Source organism: Herpailurus yagouaroundi, unplaced genomic scaffold (assembly GCF_014898765.1).
Source record: "Herpailurus yagouaroundi ecotype Mexico unplaced genomic scaffold, PumYag 67700, whole genome shotgun sequence".
NCBI classification, from domain to species: domain Eukaryota; kingdom Metazoa; phylum Chordata; class Mammalia; order Carnivora; family Felidae; genus Herpailurus; species Herpailurus yagouaroundi.
In genome coordinates, this window is record NW_024420499.1 from 3,560,011 (window position 1) to 3,571,149 (window position 11,139).

Here is an 11,139-nt window from a genome sequence, read left to right on the forward strand (position 1 = left end):
GACTTCTGAACTGTAAAGTGCATCCACCCACTACGCGCCCACAAGTGGGTGCCTGGCGCGCGCCCCCCCATGCTGCTATTTTAGTGCAACTGTGCTGTGTGCTTTGGTTAATGCTCAGTAAAGATCTGGATCCCATGGGGTAGTTGTGATGAAAGAGGGTGCTTGTTTTCCAGGTGAGTCACCTAATCATAAATCAGGACTCTTGCTCCAAGCCAGTGACTAAAGAAGAGGTGTTAAACTCTGGACATGCGGGCTGGGGAGGTCAGGTGGGCAGGAATAGATGCGTAGTCTGTCTGTTCATCAAATATGGCAACAAGGCACTGGGTAATCTTGCTATTCATCGCTGTCGAAAGCATAATCGGTTCTTTCATGTATCCAGCCACGGACTTCTTAACTGTAAAGTGCATTCAAATACTATGAGCACAAAAGGGGGTGCCTGGAGCGAGGGGATATGTGTGTCCTTAAGAAGTTGTGGGGTATGCTGCCAGCCTTCGATGAAGTGCGCGCGTGTAAGGCTGCCAAAGAACTAAAACCTTACGGAGGACATGGAGTCCGGGTGTTGAATAAAGACACAACTCGAACCACCAGACGCAATAACATAAAAGTCACCATGCGTTTTGGAAAATAAAAGGCCCAGAGGGAAGTGTACGCCCTGAGTCTGAGCCTACCTGCTCATCTCTTCTGAATGGTGCCGAATGCACCTGCTGTCTCTTACGATCCGCTGTTGTATCAGGTGCGCCAGAGTCAGCCTTTGCCGCTAAGTTTAGCTCTGCGTGTGGGGATTCCACACCTTGCAGCCCCTTGGAGAGAGGAGTATTGGCAAATGACTGTGTATAAAAGTGGAAAGCACTTGGGAATTTCACCACCAGGCTAGATTTAGATCAGAGTAAAGGGGCCAATCTAAATTGGTAACAGATTAGTGACAGCTGCATGCCTAGTAGAGGTGGCGTTAACCTAACATCCATACCATTTCTCTTCCCACCACTGCAGTTCCCGAGGCAGCACCCTGTGAAATTTGGTGACCATCTTTTAGGTGCAAGTGAGAACCGATTTTTTTTTGAAGCAGGTAGACTTTTGTTTGTTTTTAAGCAGGTAGAATTTAACACACGTGTATTAGCTTTTGGGTGGCAAGTATATGACCGGCCTTCTAATTTGTGATTTGTGAACAGTACTCACCTCCTCCGGGTTCCCTTTTGGAACATTCATTTTGCCAAAAATCAAATTCTTCCCTCACTCCTGGCATACCAGGCTACTTATGAGAATGGGGTTTTTAAAAATATATTTCTCTCATAGGTAATAAGCGAACCATGTCATCTTTTGGCAGGGATCAGGAAGGGAAACATTTTCTGGGAAAGACAAATGTGACAGTTGAGGACATTGATCTTAATAAGGATTTGTAGGGGGGTGGTGTTTACTCCTTTCCTCCCTTGTCTTTTTCTTACCCTCAGATCTAAAAGGAGTCCAGTGATAACTAAATAGCTCTCTGATCATTTTTCAGAAAGAAAAAGCTGGCACCCAGAAGCTTGAATAGTTTGTCCAAAGCCACAATCATGCAATGACAGAATACCAAGATTATTTCCTTCCTGCTTTAAAGGATAGCTGAGTCTTTTTTGCCAAGGCCATCTTTAAACAAAGCTCGTGTTTGTGTGCAACTCTTCAGGAGCGTGATGGGGAGGGAGAAAAAGGTAAAGAATTTGCACGTATAATGCAAGATTCATTGTCATGAGCACATTTTGACTCAATCTTCCCTTGGTTTGGGAGAAGCTCATCATTCTGGATTTTTGTAATACATCTGCCATTATCTGAGTTTTTAAGAGTCCAGTAATAGTAATAACACAGATATAAAATGCACATTTCCCCTCTCTAGGTGAATTTGCTGACTAGAAACTACTTTCTGCGCACTTACTCTTTAAACTGAGACAGTTTCTTTACATTTCTTCTTTCATTTGGGACAAACCCTTTGACCTTAGATGATAAAATCACGGCTCCTTTGGGAAAGGGTTCGTGGTCCTTTCCATTAACCTCTGACATGATTTACCTTCATGTCAGCAGAGGCGACTCTTTAGGGTAAGTGCTAAATTAAAACTTGTCCTTTACTGGCGGGGGGGACCCTCTTTGAACAATCAGCCCCTTCGAGAGCTGATTTTTCTTGTTCTTGGAGCTTCCAGGGATCCTGTGAATTTTACAATAGCTGCATATAAATTTCTGTGGTCTGAGGTTTGCTCACGGCCCAGGCTCTCTTTGGTTACTATGGAAACCTGCCCTCCCAACCAGCTGCCATTTCCTTTATTTCTGGCAAAGAGTGAGTCTTAAGCCTCTTAGATAGCCCACAAACAGAATCAAGAGCAAGAAGAACACACACACACACACACACACACACACACACAAAATACATGAGCAACTTGTTAAATAAATAAACAACTTGTTGATTCCCTCCATGGGAAGCCACATGCAACAAAAGAAACTTTCCTGGACATCACCATAGAAGGGTTCACTGAGATCCGCTAAAGCTCATGTCCATCCCGGCTTTAAGGAGTGGGGATCCGACTCTGCATCTCTACATCTGTGAATTGAGGAACGCTTTCTGTGCTCTCGGAAGTGATGGGTGAGATGACATGTTTGAGCCGAAGGAGCATGGTGAAGAGCAGGATGAGGAGAATGGCTAGGAGGCTCAGGAATAAGCCCACATACATGTAGAGGTTGGAATACTTATCGGAAGTGTTATCAACCTCTGTTGCCAGGGTGGGGAAATGGGCGCGGCCAGTGAGATTTCCATGGTACTTGAAATGCACCTCCGTCATCACTCAAGACTTCAGTCGGTACCTGCTTCTATTTGCTTTCTATTGCCCTCGAGGCATTCCACAGCCACATAGACTGTCTCTGCGTATCCTGGAGGTGTTCGAACAATCTCATGCAAAGCAATCACGACCCGGACCCCGTCACTAGCCCACAGGCAAGAAAATGGTGATGTTCTAATTTGGCAATTGCCACGCTCTGTCCTCCAGCACAGCACCCCTCTCTTACACAGGTTTCATCGGAAATTCTTAATCATTAAAAAAAATAATATACAAATAAGTCTTTTATTTTCCACAGTCCTACTCTTACACAGATTGAAACAAATGCGGCGAAACTGCTTTATAATACTGGCATGGGGACAAGAATCTCTGAGTATTAAATCAGACTTTTTACTCTGTTTTGATAGAGGGAGAAAGGCTTTCTGTTTTATGTATAGCTCATCTAAATATGCGCACTAATTATGTGGATTTATTTGGGTTCTTCTGTGAGGAGCCGTTCTAAAGGCTTTTGTATGTTTCAGACTCAGCATATCTGACTTTTCACCCTTCTTGTCTTTCTGAATCTCCCCTAAGGATGGAGCTTGCAAGATTCCTGCCCCAGCTGCCACAGCTCGAGGGCTGGAAGTCTAGAGGATGTGTGTTGACGTCCCTCACTGTAGGCTGGAGGAAAAGTGTGGTCAGACCTGGGAATTCTCAGAAGGAGGAGGTCTCAAGAGATGGTGACAGCAGTATGTCTAGGCTCAGAAGATTTGACTCTTAAGATTCTTCAACAGATTTATATTCCTGAAAATCAAAAACAGAAATAAAAGATTCAGGTATCTAAGAGAAACAGATGGCAATTTCTTTTGAAAGACAAATTAACGGATATATTGCAAAACGTTTGCGAAACGGCAAATTCGTTTTAAAAGGATATTCTGAGTTTTCAGTTTGAATGCTTCTTTCTATGTGGTACATGGCTATTAAAGAAAAGAAAAATTCGGATCACTGAACAGCAACTAATAACTAGGCTAGATTAGGAGAGTGTTTCCCAAACTAATTGATCATAAGATTTACCTGAGATAATAAAGTATAGACCAAGGGCCCCAACATCGACTTTCTAAACCATAATCTCCACAGTAGGGGCCTGGAAAGCACTCTAGAGAGTCAGATTTTATCGGTCTGAGGTGGGGTCCAAACACTGGTATGTTTTGTTAAGTTTATTTATTTATTTTGAAAGAGACAGAGACAACGCAAGTGGGGGAGGGGCAGAGAGGGAGAGAGAATCCCAAGCAGGCTCTGCCCTGCCAGCACAGAGCCCGATGTGGCTCAAACCTGCAAACCGTGAGATCATGACCCGAGCCGAGATCAAGAGTGTGACACTTAACCAGCTGAGCCACCCGGATGCCCCAAACACTGGTATTTTTTAAACGCTCACAAATGGCTGTCAAGTGTAGCCAGGATGAGAACTGCTGCTCTGGCTTACCCAAGAAACCCTAGCATTAAAATAAAAGGGGCCTAGGGGCACCTGGCTGGCTCAGTTGGTAAAACGTGCGACTCTTGATCTCTGGGTCGTGAGTTCAAGCCCCGAGTTGGGCACAAAGCCTGCTTCAAAAAAAATAAAACAAAATAACGAAGACCTAAATCTAAGGATTCATTTTTTCAAACTCTAGGTCCCAGTGCCGTGGGTCGCTTTAACAGATCATGGAATTTTTAGGAATGCAGGCCTCCCCCAGTTTTGTTTTTATGGCCTTTCTCTCTCCTTTAGGTCCGTGGACGGAGGATATACTATTTTTTCAGTATTTGTAGATCTGAAGGGATCGAGAGGGCGTGTCTGCTCCCGAGCAAATAACTGTATCTTCGATTATTGGCAAAGACAGAACCTTGTCTTTCTTGGCGAAAACATTCCAGTGTGTAAATGGGGTCAACTATTTACTGTCAAAGTCTTCCAAAAATGATTTGGCTTGCCGTCGTGAACATGAATTCTGAGTCTGGGTGACTAAAATAAACAAAATAAACCTCCATCACCCATCAAACTTCTTTGCGTGCTGGTAACAGAGAGCTGACAGTGTAGCCTAGTTCTGTCTCTTGTCAACATACCGAAGAAGAGTAAATAGAAACAGCTCTAACAATCACATTACCCTTCCAAAAGTCTTGAATTTTGCCCCCAGCCTGGAAGCACTTAAACTTTATATTTACTAGTCCACGTTACTATACTTTCTGGAATCTGGGTGACTCTCAGTCTGCCTACCCACTGCCCTACCGCCCATGCAGAGCCACCTGGCTCACAAGAAACATGAGCAAAGAGACAGGGTATCCTTCTACTGTCTTTGGAGCAGTGGTCGAGGAGACACGTTTGCGCAACGTAAAGGTACGTTTCTTTTGATTTCTGATCCACTAATAAGTAGAAAAGACAATCACAGTACATATCCTTTATCCTGAATTCTGGTATCTTGGATCAAGACCCAGGAATATGAATCCTGGGCCCAAGCTTTTCAAGTGATTCTGTGTACACTGAGCTTTGAGAGGTAACTAAGTGTAGGTCTTTTTCTCCAGATATCCAAGCCAAAGAACATAGCTAATCAGTCTCATTGGTGGTTTGGGCCCTACTTTATTTATTTATTTATTTATTTATTTATTTATTTTTAAATTTTTAACGCATATTTATTTTTGAGAGAGAGAGACAGAGACAGAGACAGAGTGTAAGTGAGCAGGGGAGGGGCAAAGAGAGAGGGAGAGACAGATCTGAAGCAGGCTCCAGGCTCCCAGCTGTCAGCACAGAGTCCGACACGGGGCTTGAACTCAAGAACTGTGAGATCATGACCTGAGCTGAATTCGGATGCTTAATCAACTGAACCACCCAGGCGCCCCTGGGGACCTACTTAAAAAATATATATATATATTTAAGGGACACCTGGGTGGATCAGTTGGTTAAGCATTGAACTTTGGCTCAGGTCATGATCTCATGGTGTGTGAGTTCAAGCCCCGCGTCGGACTCTGTGCTGACAGCTTGGATCCTGGAGCCTGCTTCGGATTCTGTGTCTTCTCTCTCTCTCTCTCTCAGAAATAAGTAAATGTTAAAAACATGTTTTTAAAGAAAAAAGAAAAAAACTATTTAAAACAGTGTTATGGGGTGAACTGTGTCTCCTCCAAAGATATGTTGATGTCCTACCACCTGGTACCTGTGAATGTGACCTCATTTGGACACAGGGTCTTTGTAGATGCGTTTCAGTTAAAATGAGGTCATTAAGTTAGCCCTAATCCGATATGACTGGTGTCCTTATCAGAAGGGAAGAGAGAGGGGCGCCTGGGTGGCTCAGTCGGTTAAATGTCTGACTTCGGCTCAGGTCATGATCTCGAGGTTCATGAATTCAAGCCTCATGTCAGCTCTGTGCTGATGGCTCAGAGCCTGGAGGCTACTTTGGATTCTGTGTCTCCCTTTCTCTCTCTCTGCCACTCCCCTGCTCTCTCTCTCCCTCTCTCTCTCTCTCTCTCAAAAATAAATTAACCCTAAAAAAAAAAAAAAGAAAAGAAAAGAAGGGAAGACAGAAACAGAGATTGGAGTGCTGCATCTCCAAGCCAAGGATTGCCAGGGATTGCCAGCAAAGCCCAGAAACTAGAAGAGCCAAGGAAAGACTTTACCCTACAGATTGCAGAGAGAACGTGGCCCTGCTGATGCCCTGATTTCAGGCTTCTAGCCTCCAGACCTAAGAGAATACACTGCTGTTGTTTGAAGCCACCTAGTTTGTGGTAGTTTGTTTATGGCAGCCCTAGGAAACGAGTACACAGAGTAATCACCCAGAGTCCCTAGTGTTTTGGAACCTTTGGGGCAATGTTTCTCAGTGTGGTCCCAGGAAGTCCCTTCATCAGACTCACCTGGAGATGCTTACTACAAATGCAGACTTCCAGGTCCTTTCCCTTGCTTTTTAGATTGGAATCTCTGGGTATCGATAGGACCCTGAAATCTGTCCTTTGTGACAAGCTAGCCACTTAGAATTTCTAAGCACACTCTGCAAGGAATGGTTTCTAGTTCCTGCTGCCCTCAGGATCGCTTATAAAAAGCTTTTTGAAAATGTATATACCTGGGTCCTCCCTCCAGAAGCTCTGATTCAGTAGGTCGGCGTGGGGGCATGAACATCTGTAATGCTTAAAGCTCTACAGGTGATTTTGATACGCAGCCGGGGCTGAGAAACACCACTCTACAAATTCGAGAGAGCACTTCAGGTTCAGGACTCTGACAGTCCCCGGCAGCCCAGACAGAGGCATCACTTTTTCACCTGCCCTCCAAGAGAGAAGTGGAAGGAAGATAACTCACTCACTGCTAGTGCAAGTCAAGTGCGAGATGCCTCTTTGACATTGGAGTAACTCAAGTACAGGTTTGGATAAGTCATACTCCTTGGTTTATGGCATATTGCCATCATGGGTGCAATTTTTTTGAAAAATTTTAAAAGTTTATTTATTTATTTTGAGAGAGACAGAGAGAGAGCACCAGCAGGGGAGGGGCAGAGAGAGACGGGGACAGAGGATCCAAAGCAGGCTCTGTGCTGACAGCAGAAAGCCTGATGCGGGGCTCGAACTCATGAACCAAGAGATCATGACCTGAGCTGGAGTCAGATACTTAACCGACTCAGCCACTCAGGTGCCTCCAGGGCCTCTTTTATTTGCTTACTTAATAAGCTGAAGGACAAACACCTGTGAGAAACACTCACCTACTTCAAGATTGAGAACAACTAATAATTTCTTTGGACATCTACCTATGCTCCACCCCATCTCATCCTGCTACCTACTCATCCTCCCAAACAATCAATACTCTGAATTTTGTGAGTCATTACCTTGCTTTTATTTATACACACACACACACACACACACACACACACACACACACACACACCCCTATGCCTAAGCAATATGTTGCTTAGTTTTATTTTTAACTTCGTAAAAAAAGTGTCAAGCTATATGATTTATTCACACCTACTCAAATAGAATGAAAAAGGAGTAAAGTTTTGGAAGCCGGCATATTGCCTTTGAGGATCCTAATTGCTTTGGGACTTTCCTCCATTCTCCTTAGCTTGGCATTCAAGGCCAGCAATGCCCGGGTCCTGGCTGACCTACATCCTTCCAGTACCCTCCTTTCCAACTAAGCTGTAATGTTCACTGTCATCTACTTCCCTGCCTCCATGTTTTTATTTGACCAGTTCCTTTCATCTTCACATTTCTCCGTTTGGGCAAATGCTACCATCCCCCATGGTTCGGCTCATGAAACTGACCTTAATTTCCCCATCCAAATCCTAATTCCCACATGCTTTGTATCTCTCCCAGAGAGCTTACATTCGCCTCACGTTACAAATATCTATTTCCTGTGTTTCCCCCCAAATCACAATTTATAAACCCCTTGAGGATCTTTTTCAACATTCTATCCCTTAACCTTGCTCACAGTAGCTGTTCGATAATTAGTGAATAAATGCATGGACAGGAGGAAATGCACTTAGCACTGACAGCTGGAAGAGAAGCATAGTCTTCTCTTTGTTCTCATTGCTAATATACTTTGGGGAAGAGTCCGAAACTCCCTTTTCTTTTCATTCCTCTTCCCCACTCCCCATACCTCGTCGTGCAAAGGGAACTAGACTCCCGGTTATAATCTGGAATTAAGAAATAATCATGTTGTCAGAAACTTTGCTCTTGAGTTACGATCAGTTACATGATTTGAAAGGAAAACTACATGGGGTGGGATTGCCGCCTGAAATTTTAGAAAGTTTAATTTTGTCTATAGAGGCTTTTCAGTCACAATTGATAATACGTTGTCTGCCTCCTCCGACCCTTCGACCCTGAATCTTCCTTAGGTGCGAATATTTATTAAATATTAGAATTCTGTGAAGCTTGGAGAAGTTGTGGAGAACAGTGATCTCATGTACAGTTCTCAGTTTCTTTACACATCCCATTTGAGGGTTTGGAAGACCAACTAATCACATATTCTTGAAACCTCTATAGTCTGCAGGAGACCAAACACCCTGGTGAATTCAGAGAGGTCTATTGATTAAATTTCTGAAACCCATTAAGGATTGTGAAGTGAGTAAAGGAAAAGTTAGGTATTGAGGAATCCTCTTTGTTACTCTGGTCCTGCATCTGTGACAACTTCTCATAAAAGCTTTCTGAACAGGATTGCCAGAGCTCTCTTTGCTAATGCACTAATGAGTTGCACGGAGAATGTGATTGCTCTGCTAAAAGCCCTGCACCATTTGGGAAGAAAAGGCCCCACGCGATTTTAAAAGATATTGAAATTCTGTTGATTCTGAAGGATCCAATTTTCATGGAAAGACCCTTATACAATTTGAGTATCGCACAATCCTTTCCGGGAAACTTATAAAATAATAATTAGTCTCTAGTTTCTGTAAGAGTGGTTGAAAGCTGTGCAGGGATAAGGAGGAGAGTGGGGGATAGGAAAAGGGTAAGGAATTTGGGGGGCAGCGGGGAGGAAGGGGGGATTGAGAGAAAGTGAGAGGAGGAAAGGAAGGAAATGTGAAGAGGAAGAAGACGAGGGTTGTGTGAATAACAGGAAAGAAAGAATGAGTAAGATGTAGAGACAGGGGCAACTGGGTGGCTCAGTCGGTTGAGTGCTCAGGTCACGATCTCACTGTTTGTGGGTTCGAGCCCCACGTCGGGCTCCGTGCTGACAGTGCAGAGCCTGCTTAGGATTCTCTCCCTCCCTCCTTGTCTGCCCAACTCCCCCAAATAAATAAATAAATAAATAAATAAATAAATAAATAAAAACTTAAAAAAAGAAGTAGAGATAAAAATAGGGAAGCAGGAAAACATTGTGAAAGGAGGGAGGAAGAAAAGAAATGGGGAGGGGAATTTGGGGGAACCGCAGAGGGAAAGGGATTAATTTAATAACGGTCCAATGTCCAACATTAGCCTGAACATCTGCTTTCCTTCACTTCTAATGTAAATCAAAATACCCACAAGAGATGCAAATACACCTTTGGTTTTCTCACTGCATGTGTTGTCATCAACTTGGTAAATAGAATTCCCTCGGTAGTTAAAAAAAAAAAAAAAAACAACACTCGTTCTGTTTTGGTGATGAACCTCAAACTGCCAAGTACTGGGTAATAGTGTCCGACATCAGCATAATACATATACCTTCACAGAAGTAAAATAATGAACACACCCAGATCATGAAGGGAATGTGGGGTTTTCCATCCATCAATCCTGAAGGGGATCCCTTGGGCGAAGCTTGTTTCGAATTAGGAGCAACAAAGTTCTGCCTGGACCACCCAAATCAGATTGGTATTTCTTTGGCCAGAGAAAGTCGAAACTATCCATTGCAATGGCTTGCAGGGGTTAACCCGTCCCGTTTGTATTTATCCGCCCCGTGTGGGGGAGAGATAACTAAGGGAGGTAGAGGCTCTTAGAGTATCTGGTTTCACATCAGCCTATGGAAAAACAATCCGAGCAGCAAAAGCTTCAACGGCTAGAGCTATTAGGTAATAAGCTTTCTCAAGTGAGAGTTGCTGTCTCTCCTGCTGCAGACGGTGCCTACTTGTCACACCTGCCCATAAGTAAGATAATGCCGCTCATATCACCATGAATAACAAATAATATCATAAGATTTCCAAATCTCTCTTACCTTTCCTGGCTTACGGGACGAAATAGGGCTGGCCATTTAAGTATCCCTTTTGAAGCTTGCACCGCCAGGCAACTTGTTCAGGAACATCTCTGGCAAATCTGGAAAACAGAACGAAAGCCTCAGTTTGCCAGAGAAGCAGGACAGTGTGCGCGCAAAGTATGCTTTGTCTCTCGTCCTCCCAAAGAGTCCGACCTTGCCGGCGCCAACACAGGAAAGCACCTTGGATTAGTTACTTGAAACGCCAGTTGCCACTTACAGCCGCAGTGTCGGATGCCTGCGCCTTTTAAACTCCAAAAGAGCCAAGAGAAGTGTCTGCTTGGATGCGTATATACCGTCCGGAACCCTTGGATGGAAGCAGTCTGAACAGTTCAGTCCCCGGTCCCTCTTTCGCAGGCAACAGTTTAGAGGATGCGGGGAAAGGTAGTGTGATTCAGCTCTGCTCTGCCTTAGCCTAGCGGAGAGCAGAGCCCGAGAGGGAGGAGATAAGGGAGAAGCGGAGAGGCAAAGTTTGTGTAAGCCTTCCACTTTAACCCCTTCGAGGCTTCCTCATGAAGCTGTAGGAATAGCGAAGCCTCCCTGTCTTGCCAAAAGCTTCTTCATAGGCCCCCCAAGCGGGTCAGATCTCTTGCTGGATTCAAGAGGTTTTTCAGCCGAGGTCTTATGGTAATCAATGCTCAGAATTGAAACCGAACATGCCAGCAGGGAGCGTGGTATTTGAATAATTTCATCTTTACGAATAGCATG

At 44.2% G+C, this 11,139-nt stretch overlaps 1 protein-coding gene across 2 annotated transcripts; it reads right to left on the reverse strand.

Moving 5' to 3' along the window:
- Positions 1-139: 139 nt before the first annotated feature.
- On the reverse strand, positions 140-10,914 carry SERTM2 (serine rich and transmembrane domain containing 2). Of its 2 annotated transcripts, none has more exons than XM_040468424.1 (3): positions 10,652-10,914; positions 10,396-10,493; positions 140-3,578 (listed from the first exon to the last, which is right to left on the reverse strand). In XM_040468424.1, exon 3 carries the CDS (start codon positions 2,799-2,801, stop codon positions 2,529-2,531), a length of 273 nt encoding a protein of 90 aa, XP_040324358.1. In that variant the 5' UTR covers positions 2,802-3,578; positions 10,396-10,493; positions 10,652-10,914; the 3' UTR covers positions 140-2,528. The 2 variants fall into 2 exon arrangements, with proteins under 2 accessions (XP_040324358.1, XP_040324359.1); XM_040468425.1 differs by having other exon boundaries at positions 10,588-10,667.
- Between the last annotated feature and the right edge of the window lie 225 nt (positions 10,915-11,139).

Excerpts from the sequence above, each read along its gene's own strand:
- SERTM2 (XM_040468424.1), bottom strand. The coding sequence starts at position 2,801 with ATGACGGAGGTGCATTTCAAGTACCATGGAAATCTCACTGGCCGCGCC.